The following is a 23244-nucleotide window of genomic DNA, read 5'->3' as shown; positions in this document are numbered from 1 at the left end:
TGGCCAACGTGCCGGGTGACGGCACAGGCCCGTGAAAGCACTGTCCCGATAGAGATCGGGCCGGCACGGCACGTCGGGCCTCGTGGGGCCGTGCTGAGCTAGGCTTCGTGCCTGGCCGTCGGTCTAGGCACGGTCTGTTAGACTGTTTTTCGTGCCGGGTTGACCCGATAAGCACGGCCTGTCAGGGAGGCTGGGCTAGCCCAAGGCCTGCTTCAGCAGGCGATGAAGGCGTCGAGGTTGAAGGGGCCGTCGGCCGCGTCGGCGGCATCAAAGAGAGGAAAGGGAAGAACAGGAGGGGCAGTAGGGGGCGAGGGGCAGCACGAGAGCGCGGCGGCGGCGGCGGTGCATGGAGCCATGGAGGAGGACTCGAGGCAGATCCGCAGCGTCAATGGCCATGGCAAGCTCAAGCTTGTTCATCTTATTCCAGTAAGAAAAATCGAAAAAACAACAAAAATCATAGGGCTCTAGATCTCACGGATCAATCACAAGTCCACAACACCACAAAAGAAAAAAATAGAGGAATCGGACAAAAGTCATGCATTCACACAAATCAGAGAAAAAGGGAGAGGGAGCTCGGAGGAGAGGCACGCTGCCTGCGTCCGCATCCATGGGGGAGGAGGCCGCTGTGTCGCCTCCTGCGCGCAAATCCGAGGTGGAGGAGGCCTTTTGCGCCGCCCCTGCGCATGGATTTGAGGTGGAGGAGGCCTCTGCGCCGCCCCTGCGCACGGATCCGAAGAGGGAGGGGGCTAGATTTGGGAGAGGGTGGGGGAGGGAGCGACCTTTGCTCCCGGTCGCTCCCGCAGCAGATGCCACCGCCTGGGCCGCCTTGGGCTCGCCGGATCTGAGGGAGAGGGTGGGGGAGGGTGCCACCGTCGTTGGCTCGCTGGATCTGAGGAAGAGGGTGCCACCGTCGCTGGCTGCTCGCTGGATCTGAGGGAGAGGGGAGGAAGAGGGTGGGGGAGGGCGGCGCCGCCGCCACCACTGTCTGGAGGGATGGAGGAGAGAGTGGGAGAGGGAGGTCGTGAGGAGGGAGGAGGGGCGCGGTGCGTGGCCGTCTAGCCGAGCGGAGCGGAGCGGAGAAGGACGAGGCGACGGGCGAGGCGACTAGAGAGCAGAGGTAGAGCGGACGAGGCGAGCCGGTTATATATGCAGGGGTAGGGCACGGGGAGGGGCGCAGGCAGGCCGGGAGGCGGTAGGCCGGGCCGTTAGCGGGCCGACTCGACTGTAGCAGGCCATGCCGTGCCGGTCCATGTGACTGGGGTAAGGCCCAGGCACGGCCTACTTCTTCGGGCTAGGCCAGCCCAGGCCCGCTAGCCTTCATGCCGGGTCGTGTTTGGGCCGAGCCAAAAAAACAGACCTAGGGTTGGACCGACGGGCTCGGGCTGCATGGACAATTATGATCACCCCAACCTGGATTCCTGGTTGTGGTGCTACAAAGCATGCATCGAGCCGACGACGATGCTACTTCTAGGACCTCTTCACACCGGCCTGCTCTCCTGGGCCTGGCTATAAGTAGCAGCGCCAGAATGCGACGCCTTTGGGCAAGCTCCATCATCCAGATTAGCAGAGCAGCTACCTCAGCGACCTCACCGACATACAGTACACAGTAGCAGCTTACCTTTGTCAGTCCATCCATCCATGGAGAAGCTCGTCTACCTCTTGACCATCACATTCTTATCCATGGCGCTGCTGGTGCCACTCCGCGGACAGTGCGAAGCAGCTAGAGCTGCTGCTGCCACAAGCTGCCATGCCGGCACCGGAGCTGCTGCTGCAGCAGCAACATCGTGCAGCAGGAACCGCTGCGGCGGCAAGTCGGCGGGGAAACAAAAACAGCAGCCGCAGGTGGAGGGCATGTTCGTGTTCGGGAGCTCGCTGGTGGACAACGGCAACAACAACTTCCTCAACGGCTCCGGCGTGCGCGCCGACTACCTCCCCTACGGCGTGGACTTCCCGCTCGGCCCCTCGGGCCGCTTCTCCAACGGCCGCAACGTCATCGACGCGCTCGGCGAGCTCCTCGGCCTCCGCGGGCTCGTCCCGCCCTTCGCCGACCGGCGCACCCGCCGCGCCCGCGCCGCGCTGCTGCGCGGCGTCAACTTCGCCTCCGGCGGCTCCGGCATCCTGGACCACACCGGCCAGGTCACCGTGAGTCCTCCTCTAGCTAGCTCCTCATTGAATTAATGCACGTAGACGTAGCATTGGTTAATCAATGAGAATCTCTTGAGAGTAGTATATGCATGTTTCGTTCAGGGCGAGGTGGTGAGCCTGCGGCAGCAGATCACCAACTTCGAGTCGGTGACCCTTCCTGACCTGCGGGCCCAGCTGCGCGGCCCAGCTGCGGCCGCCAACCGCGGCCGGGCCAAGGGCCAGGATTCCTTCCACCAGTGCTACCTCTCCAAATGCCTCTTCGTCATCGGCACCGGCGGCAACGACTACCTGCTCAACTACTTCAACCCCAGGAAGAACGGCGCCGAGGGTGGGCCGCCCCTGTCAGAGTTCACTACGTCGCTCATCACCAAGCTCTCGGACCATCTTCAGGTACAAGAGCTCTTGCCTTGCCTAGTTGCCTGCCTCTTCTAAGTTCTAACTGCAGATCCTCTCTCTTGTTCGTTGTTCCTGTTCATGATCTGCTTATAATTAATACTCCAATAAGTTAATAAATGTTTGATAATTATTACACAGAGGCTGTACGATCTTGGCGCACGGAAGTTTGTGATCTTCTCGATCCAGCCGACCGGGTGCACCCCCGTGGTCCGGGCGTTCCTCAACATCACCGGCGCCGCCTGCATCGAGCCGGTGAACGACGCGGTGGCGCTCTTCAACTCCGAGCTCAGGCGGCTGGTCGACGGCGCCAGGCCGCCGCGCATGCCCGCCGCCAGGTTCGCCTACATCGATTCCTACAAGATCATCAGGGACATGCTGGACCACCCCGCCAAACATGGTACCAAGCTAGAGACATCATTGATTTCTTCCAATTCTCGTCTCAGTAACAAGTTGGGGTGAAGATGAAAATGAAACAAACTTTCATCAGGCGTTCGGGAGACGAGCAGAGCCTGCTGCGAGATGTCGACGAGGTCGTCGGGCGTGCTGTGCAAGAAGCAGGGGCCCGTGTGCAGGGACCGGACGGAGTACGTCTTCTTCGACGGGCTGCACCCGACGGACGCCGTCAACGCCAGGATCGCGCGCAAGGGCTACGGCTCCAGCTCGCCCGACCACGCCTACCCCATCAACGTCAAGAAGCTAGCCATGCTCTAGCCTGCTACTATTAGCCTTATCGTAGTACTGTAGTGATGATGATCGTTAGAGTACTTAATTACTGCTAGTAGTAGTAATTCTCAGCGAATCCATGCATCTTTTCTAGTAGGTTAAGTAGCTAGCTGTATTAGCTCTGGACTGGTTAAGCCCTTGTTTAGTTCGCGAAAAGTTTTTTTTAAAAAGTGCTATAGTACTCTTCACATCGAATCTTGTGATACATGATGCATGGAGCATTAAATGTAGACGAAAAAAAACTAATTACACAGTTTAGTTGGAAATTGCGAGATCTAATTAGTCCATGATTGAACACTAATTATTAAATAAAAACGAAAGTGCTACAGTAGCCAAATTTTCAACTTTCCACCAACTAAACACGGGCTCAATATGGGTGAACGTTGACAGACGAGAAGAGTTATAACTGGGTCCAGCTCTGGGCTACAAGACCAGTGTGCAATGGGCTGGATCCAACAACTATGTCTCTTAAACTCTGTTTTCAGGCCCAAGGCCATGTGAGCGAGTAGTACTAGTAGTACTCCCGGTGATCTTGTGGACCAGTTTCATTGACCTTGATCGTTTCGCCTTGATTGATTTATAAGCTGAATTTTTTCAGTCAATAATTTTTTTTTCTCACGCTAAATCAGACCACAGTATTTTTAGTCATGGCTTATCAGCCAAACAAGCCAAAACAAACAGGGCGATTATTTGGATCTACAAACCTATGCGATTTGGATGTCGTACAAATACCAGACCGGATGTATTTGGTGTGAAAAACAAACGACAAAAGCAGATTTGACCATTAATTAATTTCTCTCACAATGTTCCTGTAGCTAATTAAAGGCTTCTAATAGAGCATCCGCGTTAATCCCACGAGATACTAAAAAAGCAAAATATAAAACTCTCACAAAATAAAAAAAAATCTGGCCATCAATTCGGCTGATAATTATTAGTTGATAATTATTAGTTAACAACTAATGTATCCATTTTTGTTTTCTAAAAAAGTTGCCTATATATGGATACGGATGCAAACTAAGCGTATAGACAGTATAGTTTATCACAACCAGATAGAATACATGTGTATTGCAGAGAGCGTGCGCACATGCAAAGATAAGCAATTTATCTATATCTATACCAAATATTAAAGAACATATTGATCTTTTGTCTGTCTTTTCCTATTTCTCAAAGTGTCCTTGCACTCCTTGGGTATATATTTTTCAAATGTTAAGTAACAAAACCTGGACGAGCACACATATTTGTCTGTCTCACCGGCCTCTCTGCCTCCACCCAAAATATTGCATAATAAATGGTTGGACATACCTTGCGTCATCATCCATTTATTCTTTTTCTTCAAACCTGAAATGATTAGTGACAAAAATACCCGAAAGAATATTTTCACAATTATATTTCTATTCTTATTTCACAAGGGCATTACAACAAAAGAATGAAGCTCGTGTTGTCTCCCGAGAGTGCTTGTTTTAGGACAGAAGCTCATCCTTAGAAAACCTTTGAATCGCGCTAAGTTGGTGAGGTGGTTTTTCCTCCAACATCTACCTTTATGTACCTATCTCAAGATTCATACCTACAAGATTTGCAATATTTATGATAAACATATGCATCTACTAACACCCTTTTAAAATTTTTGTGAACAGAAAGCACGAGGGGGTTTAAGATCTCGTGTGTGGCAATGTTAGAGAGACCAATTGATTTAGGAGATTTTTCATGTGAGCATGGATTTGATGAGGTGTTCATGAAATAACTTCCATGCTCATCGATGTCATCTTCCTTTTTAGACTTCAAGGTTGTTTCTTCATGAATGTCTATAAGCGGAAACGTTGTCTCCATCATTCCATACCCATGACATTCATTGGTCATTTTATTATCCAAGATTTTTCTTAGATTGGTGACTCTCGGGTTGATCTTGTTTAAAGCCTCGTCCATCCATTCAATGGCAACGACACATAAGTTTTTAATATCCTCCAGCCATTGTTGTTGCTCTTCTTGGTCTTCCTTGTGACCTTCATGACTCCTATGCTTTGGGTGTCTTGATGGATCTCTAGTACCATCATGAGTTTTAGGAGAAAGAGCATAAGAAGAATCACCGGGGTCAAGGATGGGTTTGAATGAGACATCTAATGTGGACATAGAAGGGAAGAAGATAGGAATTGCTTCTAAATGACTTGGCTCTCCTTCTATGGGCTCACTGGATATGCCATCCTTGATTTCTTTCCAATGTCCTACATAGGAATAAGGACGCTTTCTAAGAGATCTCTTCTAGAGAGAAATTAAATTATATTCGCTCAAAGGTCTCTTGTGGAACTGGAAGTTTAAGCTTTTCCTAAAATTAGCATAAAAAGATCATCCTCACAAGAAATTTTAAAAGGTTGAATTTCTTCTTCCCTTGGAGGATTTTGGGGTGTTGATGGTTCGGGATTGACAGATAAATCTTGGGATTAGAGTGATTGTGATTTGGCTATCAAAACTTCTTCCTGATCGGGAGATGATTCCTTCTCTTCCTCGGGGAGTTCATTATTAATTCTATTGCAGAGAATCTTTCCACTAATTCTATCAAGCATAGACCTTGCTTCACTAGCAGACAAATGAAGGAAAACTTGATCAAAGGATTGCATGGAATCCTTACTAAGACCCATATAAAAATATTGAAAAAGTACTAGGTCTCGAATGGCAAGGTTTGGGCCAGCGATGATGAGGTCATTAAAACAATCCCATAATGTGGCAAGAGATTCTTCTTCTAGTTATCTAAAATTTTGAACCACTTTCCGAAGACTAACCACTCTAGAGATGGGAAAGAAACATAAACAAAATTTAGAGCATAACGTTTTCCAATCTCCTTGCATACGTCCTACGGTTTGACTATACCATTGTTTAGCTCTTTCTGTTAAAGAGAACGGAAACAACTTCCATCTTAAGTATTCATCAAACATGCCAGCGATACGCAAGCATGCACAGGTCTATGCAAACTCCCATAGGTGTGAGTATGGGTTTTCGTTGGCTTCTTCCAAGAAGATTGTTCCCAAATCAGTTTTATTAAACACGGGCGCAACTCATAGCCAGGTGTTAGGATAGGCTCTGAAGATTTTGGTGGCTTTAGGCTTGCGTTGTGGTTTTAGCACATTGATATATAGGTGTGTTATCTATGCTAAAAGAAAAACAAAAGAAAGAATAAAAGATAAAAGGTTAAGCTAGGCTCGTAATTAATTCAGCAACCGTTTCCCCAGCAACGGCGTTAGAAATCTTGCTGGTATATTTAATGTACACAGATAAATCCACAAGCGTATGGATACCGCTGTAGCTTTCACTCAGAAGTATTCCAAGTATCGTATCCACAGAGAAACATGTGAGACTAATTATAGTCTAACTTAACTAAGGGTAGCAACAAGGTTAGGATAAATAGGAGCATAGAGAGGATAACTATGGTTCTCTTGTTCTGACTTCAATAAGCTATGTCTTCTACTGTTGCTGATATTTCTTAGCATCACTCTTTACTAAGTTGTCATCCCTAGCATGATGCCAGAAATGAGTGGTTAGTAATTATTAATGACACTTGTAAACTCAGAGAAAATTATATATGTTAAAGTAAAGTATCCACAAGCGCACATATAATATACCATTGTAGCATTTCACCCGGGAGTATACCGAGTATCGTTATTTATATTTTATCCACAGGGAGGAGCTATAGGATTGTTGGCAAATAGATATTGACAAACATATATACTTATGATAAAACCACTCTCATGCTATGGCAGGGGTAAGTCAAATGATAAATAAATGATAAGTATGAAGCATTGATAATAATTTCAGAGATAAAAATAGAGACTCATAAAATGTAGTATGGCTAGGTAGGAGATTCGGTAAGAGCAAAAGATTCCTAAATCATTCCTTATTTACTAAGTCTTTTGTACACCCAAGTATATACACTCTCATCTATAGCATAATTAACTTTGGATCTATGCATAAGGAACATTACTAAGGAAGATCAAGAACAGAGCTTGTCTCCCTTCGCAACCGTGTTCTACTTGCTCTACAAATGGGGAGTGGACTACAAAGGCTTAATAGGAGTGTCACATCCACGATCTACCACATGACCCAGAGTGCAAGCACCATGCTTACATAATGTCGACCACTTAACCCATGCACGTCTTAGGCTAAGCGCTTTGCGAACATATGCATAAACTCATTATCAATCACAACTATATCAAGTATATAATTAGAGAAAACTTGGAACATAATAAATAGCAACATAATATTGAATTAGCACAAAGTCATAAATAAAGAGATACAATGGCTATACCAGTCTCCAGTCGGCAGATCCAGAATCCTGAGCAATAGCCCACACTCTACTTGAAACTTGCTAGCTAGCCTATACTAGAAACTTGAATAATTGGAGCTCTATTCTCGTCTCTCTAGAAATCCTAATTTCTGGTCTGATCTTGACTTATGGCAGCGTGCTCTGGAGGGGGGTAGGGACCGGTTATATAGGCCGTAGCATCAATTCTGAGCCCTCGATCAAACCGACTTGAATAAGCATCAATTGTGAGCCCTCGATCAAACCGACTTGAATAAACGGCATAGATGCAATCCTTAAGGCGGTGGAGAACTGACATAACAATGGGGGACTGACAGGTGGGACTAGGGGGCTGACCAGCCTACAGGTGGGGCCAGTCGACCCCGCCTAGCATCCTCTATAGGTCTACTTCGGTGGCATGGCTTCTGGTGTCCTTTGGAACCTTTAGAGTAGTTTTTGCTGCGGATAAGCTCAATTTTATTTGATGTTTTGGTCCTACTTGACGGTTTTCTGAATAACTCCTGCAGAAAATATAGAATCACCAAAACTCGTGGAAATTGTTAGTTTAAACCCCTAAGTCTATGTTGGTGATCATATTTATGCCCTTATACATGTTTATTGACGATTTATGATGGATGGTAACTACCGTTAATAAACTCCCCAAGCTTAACCTTTGCTCGTCCCTTAGCAATGCCAAACTTAGCAATGGATCGGGAGTTGCATCAATGTTGTTACTCCTCAAAAGTACACATGCGTTCAACAAAGAATTCTCCTCTGGATTAAAATCCACTGATCTGACTTTCAAGCTTACCCATATTACCTTCAACCATGGGGCTTTTGAGCTTTCACTTGGGTCTTGAGTAATTGAAAGACAGAATGATCGAGTCAAGCACTATTTCTCAAATTCTTTGTTCAACCATTATTCCAAAGTTTTTGCAAGTTTTAAAAAAATAAAACTCATAGATTTCATTGCATGACACTCTCAAGTCTCATATATATGGTATTTATGGATCCTCACCAAGGCATAACTTATTGTTGCCTTTTTTCTTCCTACCACTAAGGCTTTATGTGGAGTTCATAGGTAGGGAAAAAACTAGAGCATACTTGCGATACATATATTGTAAAGTCAAACAATGGATCCAAAGAGAGTTGAGTCATACAATCAAATCAAGATGTGCATGTGTGTGGAATATGGTGGATATAAATATGGTGGCTAGCCTAATTCTACTATGCTCCTTGAAAACATATCTCTCATTTGGAACTTGAAAACATTTGCTAGAGAGTTAGGGCTAGCCTTATTCATCATTCATTCATTTTTTAGGCAGGCATCTAAGTACCCATTGTTTTAATATCTTAGACACTTGTCCATTTTTTCTCAATTCTTCTTTTCTTTTTCTTTTTTTATGAATAACTTTTGCATAGCCCCATGCCTCTTTTCTGCAACAAAACTTTTGAGAGATAACAACAAGAACTTGGAGCATTTATTTGATGGAAAACCTATCAAACATGTTTTTGGCGTTTTCTCCCAGTGTAGGAGTAAAACATTTTTTATGTGGATCTAGATGGAATGCATGTTTTTACGCCTACCCCCAGTGTAGGAGTAGTGCATATGTAGGTGGTGTGTACGTGATCTTGATTTTAAAAGCATAACAAAATTCTCATAAGGTATCAACAAAGCTTGACCAAACTCAATGCAATGCAAGCAACATGAGTGAGTGTGAGTTTTCCTAGTCTAGATATCATATTTGGTTCTGCTAGGAATTCAAGCTTTGTCATACATGATCTCATCATGTTACATTTTTATGTTTTCAAAAGATAAATCTTCAGAATTCAAGTGTCACTTGGAACAAGATAAATAGCAACTCAGACCTTCTCATATCATATCCATGAATTACCTAGACTTAGATCAAGTATATGCTACCCACGAGTTTCAAGTTCAGAGCAAATTCTCATGTCAAATCAATTTCATCTAAAACTCGGGAGAATTCAAGGCTAAAAACTAGGTACTTGAAAGGAATTATAACAGAACAACTATTCATCATTTCCATCATGTGAGATCATCTTCAAGTTTTTTTTCACTAGAGCTCTTAAAAACAAGAAAGGGAACTAAAACATATCTTAAGCAAACTTAAGCTTAAACTATATACACACTCTTTTTATTTGGTTTTTCTTTTTTAGATCACACTATAATATATATATATACCTAAATTTTTATTTTGTTTTTGATTATGCATTTTTATAGCAAACTTGAAAAATAAACTAAAGAAAATTATAAAATTCTAGGAAGAGAAAACTTACCTTTGGTGGACGAGGGCTCCTCCCCCAAGCTAGGTATTGCTATGGTCTCTCAGAAAGGCGGGTCGATATGGAGACCCTAGAACAAGTATCGTCAATTCTCATTTTTCTGCTCCTAGTGTTGCTGAATGGCGGCGAGGCGTTCTCCTGCCTCCGCTTGCCACTGGGTGTGTTGGTGAAGTTGGTTCTAGATGTTATGCTATGTCTCTTCGATGGTGGTGAGCCTGTTGTTGAGGCGAGGGCGCTCCATCTGCTAATCACGATACCCCATGGGCTGGTCATGGTAGACATAGGCAGAGAAGGACATACGTCTTTCCTGATGCCACTCAAGACCTCCTCATATGGCTACTGCTAGTAGTAATCAAAGTTGCCATCGTGCCATTGCGCACTTGAGCCCTGATGACTGGAGCTCTCAGTGTGCTGAGGAGCAGGCTGCTCCCAACCAGCATGCTCGGGCTAGTGAATGTGGGAAGATTTGCACCTAGCATGCTCGGGCTAGTACATGCGGGATGATCCCGTGTGGTTCCACTCTGCATAGCTGGTGAAGGTAGGTCCTTCAAGAATGGAATCGTTACCATGGTACTGAGGCAGTGGGTTATGCGTGAGTCTCGCATAAGCGCTCTAGCAAGGCGCTACTTCCTTTTTCTGCAAATCAAAGACAAGAGACTGCACCGCAAACAGACAAGGGTTTGGTCTAGTAACGGGATTTTGTTTATATAGTCCATATACATCATGACAAGTTTCCTGTTTTTACCCTTTTTTAACATGTGTGCTTGGTTAAAATATTCATAATCAATAAGGCAATAGGGAATGTCATCGATGTAAGTAACATAAGCATTTTCCAACAGCCCAAATTTTTAGCTATGCGGATGACCAAAGAAGTACACCCAACATCACCCTCAAGATCAGGAATTTCTTTCCATCATAAACTAGACTGGTGAAACCTTTCTTCTTTTGACCATAGTATAGAGCAATTTAAGTGCATCATTCCTAACAGTGCGAAAGTCATTCCTAGGAAAAAGAGAAAAAACCTAGCCATTTATGCATGAATCGTAAAGTAGGGTGATGAATTTCATTGGTATGGGGACGGTACAAATAAGTTCTGTAGATATTTCCCTCCAAAATTTTATTCTATCAAAGTCTTGTATAGTAGTGTCCACATCAATCACACATTGTGCATGAAATCTTAGAAGTTCACTAAACTATTTCCATGGGATAGAAAAATATTTTCCTAAAAGTCTAAATGATACTTTCGAATCAGTGGGTTTCAAGGTGCGTAAAAATTCAGCAGTCAAAAGCTTAGACCCTGGCTCATTAATTCCCCAAACATCCTCCCATCCTACAGCCATAAAAATGAGTTCAAATTTAGTGTTCATACCTATGGCTTGTAGTAGGACTGGATCGTAAGCAGGGGTGAGGACAAACCTCTAGGTCTTTAGCTTCTTGTAGATGTCCTTTTTCGTACTATCCCAGAGCTTGAGTTGCTTCTCTTGCAAGAGAACATTTCTCTCCACGGGGGTTGAATGGGATGACGCTCCGGTAGCAGGAGATGGAGGATCGACCTCCATGTCAGTGCTTGCCTGGGACGATGAACTTCTTATTGTGTGGAACGACACCGCACGCTTGAGCTTTCCGACGATCTTGGTCATTTTCCTACAAAATAGAGAAAATGCAACACAACTCATGGAACGGGATTAGGAGAATAAAAATCATAGCGGTTAGCCATCCAAAAGTCAGTCGTCCAAAGGGTTACTCATCCGAGATTGCCTAAAGAATTCTTCTAATCAATATTTTGGCATGACTTTCACCCTATTATTTTTAATTTTCTCTCTTGATTTGGACAGCACTACCACTCTTAAACCCTCTCTTTCTTGCTCAAATTTTAGTAGCACCTCTCTCTCTTACTCAAGATTTTAGCAATACTTTCACTCTCAGCTTTCTCACCCTTTTCTCTTACTCCAAATCTACTTCTACCAAGAGAATTTTCAACTACAAAATTGAAAACTAGAATTTTGAACATGGGAGTTGGTTTCGCAGTGGAGATTGATGAGTGAAGCAGCTAGGAGGGTGGCTATTTATAGACGGGAGAGCTGTAGGCCGGCCGACCTAGTGGTGGGGCCGGTCAGCCCCCATGGTGGCCAAATGGCCTCATCCTCCTCCTAATATTTCTTTGCTTCGTGGTTAAGCGATTAGAGTGCTCCTTTTGGTGGAAGTGGATCCTGGACGGCGCAGGGTGAAGGAGAGTGGAAATGGTGGAGATATGGAGGTGATAATGGAGGTTGAGTGAAGATGGAGGTGATGGGTAGTGGTTAAGTGGGTCCCTTGTGTCTCCCGTATTTCTACCATATACACATGTATATAAATGCAATAAGAAATATTTTATGAAACTATGAAATATAAGAAGATGAATGATGGTATTTTTTAAATTTTTACGCCTCCATGGTAAATATCTCTCACGGTGTTTTTATGCTCCGTACAAATTATTCACATGGGGCTTGAATTTTTATAATTCCATGATGAGTATTTTTATTTTATTTTTCTAATGCAGGTGTTAAAAAGTAAATATGCCAAAGAAAAATATAATGCAAAAAATGATTGTAGATAACTACCGAGTTACTTTCCAGCGAGGGTTTGTTATTTTAAGTCCACCAAACCGGACTTCTCCATTCAGGTTTATTCTTTAGGTGGGTTCGTAGGTCTCGGACATGGAGACCCTGATACTTGCTTCTCACACCATTCCAAATTAGAGCATTGTTCTGGTCTTGGCTTGAAGGCGAATCGCTCTTCCTTGCCACTGATATAGAATTTGATTTCTCCGGCTCTGACATCAGTGTGCACATTTGTAGTACTCAGAAAGGGTCTCCCAAGTATGAGAGGTGTCTTCATGTCCTCCTGCATATCAAGCACTACAAAATCCACAGGAGCAAAGAAGTTTCATATTTTTACCAGAATATTCTTGATGGTTCCTATAGGGTAGCAAACCGATTGGTCGGCTAGTTATAAACACATCGATGTTGGTGTAAGTGTTGAGTAGTTGAGCTTATCGAAGATCTTCTTGGGCATGACACTAACGCTTGCTCCAAGATCGCATAACGCATTCTCAAAGTTCTAGCTTCTGATCGAACAATCAATAGTGGGACACCCTGGATCCTTCTTCTTGATAGGTGATGTATTTAGGATGGCCGCACTACACTCCTCCGTCACCTTGATTACTTCAGTGGTGGGCAGTGGTCTTTTGTTGTTGAGGATGTCTCTGAGGTACTTCGCATTGGTGGGAACCTGTATGGCATCTAGTAGAGGAATATTGATATATAATTTTTGAATTACCTCTACAAACTTACCAAACTGCTCATCCATTTTGGCTTTCAATTTCTACATGAAACGGTTGGAACATAGTGTCATAAAAATCTTGTTGTAATTCTCGCTCTTGAGGTACAACTTCTTCAACTTTATCGTTTCTCTTCTCTTCCTGCATTACCACTTGTGTCTTACCTATGCTTGTCGGATACGGTGGATCACAAGTAGACTTTCCACCTCTTGTAGTTATAGCGTTGACCTTTTCAAGGTTAGTAGCAAAAGGCAGAGTAACGGTCAACTAGGCTAATTGAGATTCTATTTTTTATTATAGCTAAGTTGGTCTTTTATGGCAAAAGAAAACTATCCATTTTAGTATTTATGTTTTCTAGGACCTTATCATTAAAAGCAAACTTTTTAGAAATATTCTCATTAATCCTAGCTTGTTCTAAGATTAAGTCTTTTAAGGGTGGTTGCTTGGAATTAAAAGAATTATAATTGTTACCTAGGTACTTACCTTGGTAAGTTGACCGTTGTTGTTGATTCCATCCTTATCTCTGTTGTTGTGATCCTGAATTGTTGCCAATGATGTTTACATCCTCTTGATAGTGAGGGAATTCATCCTCCAAATATTCTCAACATGTGTTTTGAGCATTGAAAGCATCTTGAATGGCCTGACAATCTCTCTTGTAATTGGCTCGCTGTTCGAGCCAATTCAACAGTACGTCCATCTTGGTTAACAATGCACACACCTCTTCTGGTACTTCTTCACTCTTATTGCATGATTGGATGTTGTATGATGACCAACCTTGATTAGAGGCTATCTTCTCCATAAGAGTTTCAACTTTTCCAAGGGTGAGTGACATAAATGATCCTCCAGTAGTGGCATCGAGTTGTTCATGAGCTTTCTGAGTTAATCCATGGTAGAAACTTTGTATGAGCAACCAATCTTCCATTCCATGGTGAGGATAATCTGAAATATATTCTTGGAAACATTCCCATGCTTCTAGAATGGTCTCTCCCTTCTACTGTTGGAAGTTGGAAATCTTTCCTCTTCAGGCATTGGTCTTGCCCACTAGAAAGAACTTCTCTAGAAAGGCATGTGAACACTTTGCCCATGTATTGATGTTGTCTTTGTTAATGTAGAACCATTGCTTTGCTCTTCCCAATAGTGAGAATGGGAACAAGCAAAGTAGTATGATGTCTTGAGCAATGTCCTTGATGACGACTGGGCTACTAATTTCTAGAAAATTATGAAGATGGGCACTAGCATCTTCATGTGCCTTTCCACTGAATGGGGTAGCTTGCACCATGTTGATGAGGCTTGGCTTGAGCTCGAATTCCAGGTTGTTGGTTTTGAGTGTTGGTCCAGTGCGAATGTTCTCGGTGCTCAGAGTAGAGAACTCACGCAGAGTTTTGTCAGCCATAGCTTAGAAACTGGTGTTGAGCTTCCTCTTGATTAGGTTGATTCTGATTAGAAGTTGTTGGTGAATCACAACCAATTCTGCAATACCCTATATAGAATATGAACAGCGATAAACAAGGGTAAGCCTGCTAAAGTAGAGTTGTTATGGTTTTATTAATAAGTATTTATTTGATCAATTCTCTATAGCCATGTGCCCATCCCTGGCAATAGTACTAGAAATGCTTGTTGACATTTCTTAGCATCACTCTTTACTAAGTTGGTAATGATTAATGACACTTGTAAACTCATTATTAATGCATGGCTGGTAAAAAAAATGAGTGGTTGGTAATTATTAATGACACTTGTAAACTCAGAGAAAATTATATATGTTAAAGTAAAGTATCTGCAAGCGCACATATAATATACCATTGTAGCATTTCACCCGGGAGTATACTGAGTATCGTTATTTATATTTTATCCATAGTCCGGTCATCTAAAATCTTGACTACCTAGATAACGTGCTCATGCATTCCCATGCAGGCATGCATGCGTGGGTGGCATCAGCAAATTGTTATAGTAGGAGACATCGCCTCTCAGCCTATCACATTGACGGGACAGGGCAAAGCCCTGCCGCCCACCCACACAAACATCTCGGCCATGGGGTGGTCGATGGCCCCAAACTATAGCAGCAAAGACAAGGGCATGAGAGGGAAGGTTATCCCTACTAACTTCTCTCTCCAGACCTCCTGATTCCATCCCAAAGCTTTTGCCTTCGACCCAACTGCACCACCGATGCCTCCAGCTAGGACCATGGTGGAGGGGACGAGGTTGTCTGTCGACCTAGCTAAGTTCGACCAGTTGTGAGAGAGGGGGTGATCCCAGAGGCCGTCGAGGAGCTCGGGTGGAGAGTCCTAGCGAGAAGCGAAGTGGAGCCAAAAGAAAATGAGGTCATCTCCTTTGTCCCTTTCCACCTTCTTGGGTTCGGGCTGCTAGCGCATGCCTTACCCTACTACTATGGGCTCTGCCTCCATGACTTAACCCCAAAGGGGATCCTCCACCTCTCGATCTTTATCATGCTATGCGAGGGCTTCTTGGGAATACCTGCCCATTATGATCTATGGCGGTGTCTTTTTGTGGTGGTTTCATCAATGTCCTCTTGGCACCGTAGTTGTCCGATGGGGGGTGCCTCGATCGAAGTTTGTCCCAGGTTGGAGGAGCGCTACTTGAGCCTTCACCGCCACTATGCCACAGACCTAGGTTGGGAGCATAGGTGGCTCTACATCCCCAATAATGAGTGGCCAATGCTACCAACTTTTTCTCATGACCGGTTGTGTCCTAATAGGTCGAAATCATGGTTGAGGCCGCCAACCCTATCAGAATCGCATCATTTGCGCTTATTGCTGGATGCTATCGAGGATCAGAAGGACCGGGGACTAACAGCGCCGAGGGTGATTCGTACCTTCTTCGGCCATCGGGTCCTCCCCTTGAAGATGAGGGGCAACCCCCAGTGGGAGTTCCAGGGCACGACGGACCCTACAATCTAGTCGAGTGACACCATCCATTGGAGGAGGTAGACGATCTGATGATGATAGCTATTGGAGTGTCCACATAGGATCATGGCGATGGGAGGCCCCGGATGCCTTCCACATTGGTAATCCTACTCTGACAGATGAACCTCTCATCGGCATGGTCTCTGACCCAACACTAGTTCCCCTTTTGAAGGTGGATCATCACCGTACCACTATTCATATTGTTTATTTTCATTTAACTAGAATATGCGAGCAATGCTCACACTAGCTAGTATGTGTTCATGTTGTTTAATTTAACTAGTATTTGGAATTTGCCTACTTTCTCAATAGGTGAACGTGGGCATGACAGCATCCCAAGCCTCATGGGCCCTAGAGCCTAGTTCTTCGTCCATGGTCATGCTCGGAAAGTGTCCCCACGAGGCATCCACCGATGGGGGCAACAACCCATGATTCTGTGCCATGTTGCGCCGGTTAGTTCAGTATATGTCGTTTGCATTCTCAATCCGATCGCTCTCCCTCTTATCCTATATGGGCTTGAACTTGACTTGCATTGTGTAGTGCTTTCTCCATGATGGTGCCATCCCCGATCGTGGGGCTTCCCCCCCCCCCCCCCCCGGTGTTGCTAGAGAGTCATCCCATTGCCGCTCGCTGTTGCCAAGACCATGTGTCCACGCACAGCCCTCTAGTTCTAAAGTGGGTGAATCATCAGAAGAGCGCAAATACTTAGACAACGTAGACTACCATCAATTATTGAAGGATTACCTCAAGGTCCAAGCATTGTTGTCATCATCTAGGCTAAACGTCGAGATGTTACATGGTGAGCTAGACGTCACGCGTGACACACTTCAAGTTTCTGAGAATGAGGCCTCCCAAGTGCGAACCAACTGGGCGATGGTTAGGGAGCAGGCCCATAACATGATGAACCTTCTTATGAAACTAAGGACGCGGGTCTAGACCCTGCAGCTGTGCACGCAAGCGGCCTGTGACGCTAATGTTTTCCTAAATGGTAAACGGTCTTTACACGGTAGCCCTTCATTTAGCGTTTAGGCTGTTTACACGATGTTTAAACGAAGTTAATTGGTCTAAATGGTTTTGTACTTTTAAAAAAATACATATAATTATATATGTGCACGTAAAAAATAAGTATTCTAGCATTTATACATATTTATCCGAGTAAAAATCAATTATTTTGGTATGTATATATATTTATGAATGTGAAAAGAACCAAATATAGATATTTATAACAAAACTGAACTAGATTTACCTCGTGTTCGCCTAAACAGCCGTTTAAACAGCTGTTTAACCCGTTTAAAATTGTTTATGTCCATTCCGTTTAGACCATTTTTCTTGTTTTTTGACCGTTTAAATGGTCAACCGTTTAATTTATGTTTATCCCCTAAACAAAATAGTTTACCACCATTTACCGTTTAGTGGCCGTTTTAGGCCGTTTAGGCGAACACTGTGTGACGCGGCCTTCCCCGTGGAAATAACAGACAATCCAGTCATTGCAGAGGAGCTCCTCTGAGCTCTGCCAGTCTGCCTTCGAGCCATGGTGACCGAAGCCGTTTGTCAGGGGGCTGCCACAGTGCTGGCTACTGCCCAACTTCATATTGGTGCAGTAGTGAACATCTGGGTGTCAGAGCAGGGTTTTCCATCGAGATCGAAGGATGATGACAAAGCATTCCGAGCTGGTTTTTGCTGGCCCACGGCCATCTTCGACACAGAAGACCTCGTCCGATGCTATGAAGGATGTCAGTTTTTTGCCAAACAAATACACGTGCTGGCTCAAGAACTTCAGACCATCCCAGCTTCCTGGCCTTTCACATGCTGGGGACTGGACATGATCGGGCCTTTCAAGCCAGCATCAGGAGGTTTTCGATACGTATACATCGCCATTGATAAGTTCTCCAAATGGATCGAGTACAAGCCGCTCGCTTCAGCTACTGCTAAGAAAGCAGTCGAGCTCTTTGAAGATATCATACATAGATTCGGTCTCCCGAACAGCATCATTACTGACCTCGGAACCATGTTCACCGTCCATCATTTTTGGGACTTCTGCGAGCACCGGTGCATCTCCATTAAATACATCTCCGTTGCCCATCCTAGAGCCAAAGGCCAGGTTGAACGGGCGAACGGTATGATCCTTGACGCACCCAAAAAGAGGCTATATCAGAAAGAAGAAAAGCATCCCGGTAGATGGCTTAAGGAGCTACCAGCTGTGGTCTGGGGACTGCGCACTCAAGCTAGTCGCAGTACTAGTGTGTCTCCATATTTTTTGGTCTATGGCTCAGAGGCCATACTACCAGTAGATATTACCTTCCGAGCGCCTAGGGTGGAAAATTATGATGAAGAGCAGGCCACAGCTATCTAGACAGAGGACGTCGACCGGGTCGAGGAAGAACGCCTGATCACCTGTGTCCGCACAGCCAAATATCTAGAAGGCTTACGGAGATACTATAACTGCAACGTAAAAAATCGTTCATTCACCGTCGGCGACCTCGTTCTTCGCAGAAAATAAAAGACCGAGGGGTTGCACAAGCTCTCCTCCCCTTGGGAAGGGCCTTACATCATCAAAGAGGTCACCCGACCAGGCTCTTATCGCCTATGTGACTTAGATGGAATTGATGTTCCCAATTCGTGGCACATCGAGCACCTTATACGTTTCTACCCTTGAAACGTTTTAGATATGTACTCTCCACTTTGTGATGAATAAAATTTTGATCTCCGTAATTTGGTTATATTCCTTTTCCCCTTTTGTTTTAATCTCCACGTACGGTTGCCGAGCATCACAATACTCCATAATGATCTCCAATATCAAAACGCCAAACGATTTCTCCAAAATTGGCGAACGATTACAACAAAATCATCGAACGATTTCGCCGAATAAGTTTCTCCAAATCTACAAAGCTAGCGCGAAATGATTTCTCCAAATCGCCGAACGATTTCGCCGAATAAGTTTCTCCAAATCTCCAAAGCTAGCGCCAAACGATTTCTCCAAATCGCCAAACGATTTCTCCAAATCACCGAACGATTTCGCCGAATAAGTTTCTCCAAAGCTAGCATCGAATGATTTTTCCAAATTCACCGAACAAAATGCCGATAAATTTTCGCCCAAAATCGCTGAATAAGTTTTCTCCAAGTCACCAAATATGTTTTCCACAAACCGCCAACGTATTTTGCCACATGTTTGCTCCAAATCTCCAAGACCTTTCGCCGATCAGCGAGCAACTTACTTTCTTTTCTGTTCTCTTTGGAGAAGACCCAGTCTCCGATCTCTCCCTAAACATGCTACGGGCTCCACGCTCTGTGTTATGGGTGGTCGGCTGTGGTTCCTTGGTCGCGCCTATTTATCCTACACGTCTACGGGGTCCACGCCCCACGTTATGGACTACGGGCTAGCTAAGGCTGAATGCTCAGCACAGAACTAGTTGCTCGGACTACACTTATACGATCTATATCTCCAAGTTATTTCGATAAACCGCCGAGCAGCACACGTTCCGCTTTTTCCTCTCTATGGAGAAGACCTAGTCTCTGATCTCTCCCTACACGTGCTACGGGCTCCACGCTCTACGTTATGGGTGGTCGGCTACGGTTCCTTGGTCACGCCTCTTTTTCCTACACGTGCACGGGCTCCATGCTCGACGTCATGGACTATGGGCTAGCTGAGGCCATGGGGGTCGGTAGCGAACTAACTGCTTAGACTCTACTTATGCTCCGTAGAAATACCTTATGGTCGTAATTACGAAGATTTTTTCGCCAAAATACTTTCTGACTGCATACGCATGCACTTCATAACAGTTATCATCTATATAAGTATTTTCCATGCTTTCGCGCATTCTAACTATAGTGTCTAGAAATTACAAATGATATCCACCAAGGAGATCATTGTGCTTCGCCACTACCGTCAGTCTCTCTGAACAGTTATATATCGCCGGCCAACTTTTTCGCCATGTCTTCCACCTCATTCTCCAGCCGCTGGGTCTCTGCTTCGCTCAACCCCTTGGCGTACCCACCCCATATCGCCTCAAGGTCAGTGGCTGGATAGTGGGACCGAACAACAGCAAGGGTGTGGGTAGTGGCGGAAACAACAGCATCACAGTTGAAGCTCTTAAAGCTTTCCCATGTCGTCTTGCGTCTTTCGATGATGATATCCGGGTGCGGTGGCCTGCCGTCAGTGAAGGAGTAATTTCTGGTTCGATGCAGTCGAGCACTGGTTTGATTCTGGCAACTACGGCGTCAAATTTGTTCCTCTGGGTCCGGGCGTCTTGCTCTAGCACATCGAATTGTGCCTTGACCCTCCGACGGTAGTCTGCATGCATTTTGAAGTTCCATCAGGCAAGACAATTACTTCAGCAGAAAACCCGACCAGGGGGTACTCATCGTTCAGCTCCTCGGTCAGTTTGTTCGCTCACCCTGTCTCCTTCGCTTTCTCCTCTCGGAGTTGCTCGAGGGCCTGGCGCAGTTGGCCGAGCTCCATGTTTTGTTCTACAAGTACATCATTCATCACCAAAAGTAATCATATCCAACTATGCGAGGCATTTTTGTGGATCGTATGTACCTTTCTTCTGCTCGGAGATTTTCTGCAGCTTTTCCAACTGCTCGGAAGCATCTTTAAGTTGTGTAGAGGCAGTAGTCAGCTACTCAGACTTGATCCAAAGTTGTTCTTTCACAGTCGCCAGGTGCTCAGACAGGACCCCCTTCTGGTATTCTAGGTCCCGCGCATTGGACTAGCAAGGTCTCGCTCGCGCTGGGCCCTTTGAATGTTTTTCTCCGAACGGTTCATCGCCTTCTTGAGTTTTTTGTTTTCCTTGGCAAAGCATTCCGAGCTGGTTTTTACTAGCCCACGGCCATCTCCGACGTAGAAGACATCGTACGACGCTGTGAAGGATGTTAGTTTTTCACTAAACAAATACACATGCTGTCTCAAGAACTTCAGACCATCCCAGCTTCTTGGCCTTTCGCATGCTGGGGACTGGACATGATCGGGCCTTTCAAGCCAGCGTCAGGAGGTTTCTGATACGTATACATCGCCATTGATAAGTTCTCCAAATGGATCGAGTACAAGCCGCTCGCTTTAGCTACTGCTAAGAAAGTAGTCGAGCTCTTTGAAGATATCATACACAGATTTAGTCTCCCGAATAGCATCATTACTGACCTCGAAACCACGTTCACCGGCCATCATTTTTGGGACTTCTGCAAGGACCGGTGCATCTCCGTTAAATATGTCTCCATTGCCCATCCTAGAGCCAATGGGTAGGTTGAACGGGCAAACAGTATGATCCTTGACGCACTAAAAAAGAGGCTATATCAGAAAGAAGAAAAGCATCCCGACAGATGGCTTAAGGAGCTACTAGCTGTGGTCTAGGGACTGCGCACTCAAGCTAGTTGTAGTACTGGTCGGTAACAGCACGCGCAGCGTGGCAACTGCTCACAATTGCTTAGCAACTCATCACAGTGGTCGGACCATGAGTTTGACTGCTCGGCTTTGATCGCACTTGCTCGGACAAGCTCAAGACGACGTTGCATAAAGGATGCAAGGTGCTTGGGGACTAGCTGTGGGGGGTACAACCCCGGATACCCATGGCAGACCACATGGGTTGCGCCCCCAGTGGTGGCCCAGCCCACAAGACGAAGCCTTGCGAGGCATGACTCTGCTCGGCGCCTTCCGCAAGACATGGGGAAGATATCCGGAAGATGCTACCATGATCTGTTAGGATACGTATGATCCCATGATGGTTGTAATATGTTATTACTTTCTGGTTATCTCTCAGATCTAACCGATTTGTAACCCTGCCCCCCGGACTATATAAGGCGGGCAGAGACCCCTCCAAAATCATGGCATATCATATGATAGCTAATATAAACCAACAGACCACAGGAGTAAGGTATTATGTCGTACTAACAGCCTGAACCGGTATAACTCATGTGTCTCTATTGCCTTCTTGTTCTAGATCACGTGCTCATCAGAATCGCATCATTTGCGCTTATTGCTGGATGCTATCGAGGATCAGAAGGAACAGGGACTAACAGCGCCGAGGGTGATTCGTACCTTCTTCGGCCATCGGGTCCTCCCCTTGAAGATGAGGGGCAACCCCCAGTGGGAGTTCCAGGGCACAACAAACCCTACAATCTAGTCGAGCGTCCCCATCCATTGGAGGAGGTAGACGATCTGATGATGATAGCTATTGGAGTGTCCACATAGGATCATGGCGATGGGAGGCCTCGGATGCCTTCCACATTGGTAATCCTACTCTAACAGATGAACCTCTCATCGGCATGGTCTCTAACCCACCACTAGTTCCCCTTTTGAAGGTGGATCATCACCATACCACTGTTCATATTGTTTATTTTTCATTTAACTAGAATATGCGAGCAATGCTCACACTAGCTAGTATGTGTTCATGTTGTTTAATTTAACTAGTATTTGGAATGTGCCTACTTTCTCAATAGGTGAACGTGGGCATGACAGCGTCCCAAGCCTCATTGGCCCTAGAGCCTAGTTCTTCTTTCATGGTCATGCTCGGAAAGTGTCCCCATGAGGCATCCACCGACGGGGGCAGCAACCCGCAATTCTGTGCCATGTTGCGCCGGTCAGTTCGGTATATGTCGTTTGCATTCTCAATCCGATCGCTCTCCCTCGTATCCTATATGGGCTTGAACTTGACTTGTATTGTGTAGTGCTTTCTCCATGACGGTGCCATCCCCGGTCGTGGGGCTTCCCCCCCACCCCGGTGTTGCTAGAGAGTTGTCCCATTGCCGCTCACCGTTGCCAAGACCGTGTGTCCACGCATAGCCCTCTAGTTCTGAAGTGGGTGAATCATCAGAAGAGCGCAAATACTCAGACAACGTAGACTACCATCAATTATTGAAGGATTACCTCAAGGTCCAAGCGTTGTTGTCATCATCTAGGCTAAACGCTGAGATGTTACGTGGTGAGCTAGACGTCACGCGCGACACACTTCAAGTTTCTGAGAATGAGGCCTCCCAAGCGCGAACCAATTGGGTGATGGTTAGGGAGCAGGCCCATAACATGATGAACCTTCTTATGAAACTAAGGACGCGGGTCCAGACCCTGTAGCTGTGCACGCAAGCGGTCTATGACGCCAATGTTTTCCTAAACGGTAAACGGTCTTTACACGGTAGCCCTTCGTTTAACGTTTATGCTGTTT

The 23244-nt window shown here is 45.3% G+C and overlaps 1 protein-coding gene and 1 non-coding gene across 3 annotated transcripts; both read left to right on the top strand.

Annotated features, from left to right (window-relative positions):
- The first annotated feature begins 1411 nt into the window (after positions 1-1411).
- Positions 1412-3348, top strand: LOC136529907 (GDSL esterase/lipase At1g29670-like). 2 transcript variants are annotated; one of them, XM_066522957.1, is made up of 4 exons: positions 1412-2136; positions 2248-2535; positions 2680-2938; positions 3029-3348. In XM_066522957.1, exons 1-4 carry the CDS (start codon positions 1639-1641, stop codon positions 3250-3252), a joined length of 1269 nt encoding a protein of 422 aa, XP_066379054.1. In that variant the 5' UTR covers positions 1412-1638; the 3' UTR covers positions 3253-3348. The 2 variants fall into 2 exon arrangements, with proteins under 2 accessions (XP_066379054.1, XP_066379053.1); XM_066522956.1 differs by having other exon boundaries at positions 1412-2142.
- A 10748-nt stretch (positions 3349-14096) lies between these two features.
- On the top strand, positions 14097-14203 carry LOC136530244 (small nucleolar RNA R71). Its single transcript, XR_010777727.1, has one exon. It is a non-coding gene; the product is annotated as a small nucleolar RNA R71 (small nucleolar RNA).
- Positions 14204-23244: the final 9041 nt, after the last annotated feature.

The sequence above is a fragment of the Miscanthus floridulus genome, chromosome 19 (genome assembly GCF_019320115.1).
Source record: "Miscanthus floridulus cultivar M001 chromosome 19, ASM1932011v1, whole genome shotgun sequence".
In the NCBI taxonomy this organism is placed as follows: Eukaryota; Viridiplantae; Streptophyta; class Magnoliopsida; order Poales; family Poaceae; genus Miscanthus; species Miscanthus floridulus.
The sequence above is the reverse complement of the archived record's forward strand: the minus strand, read 5'-3'. Positions and strand labels throughout refer to the sequence as shown.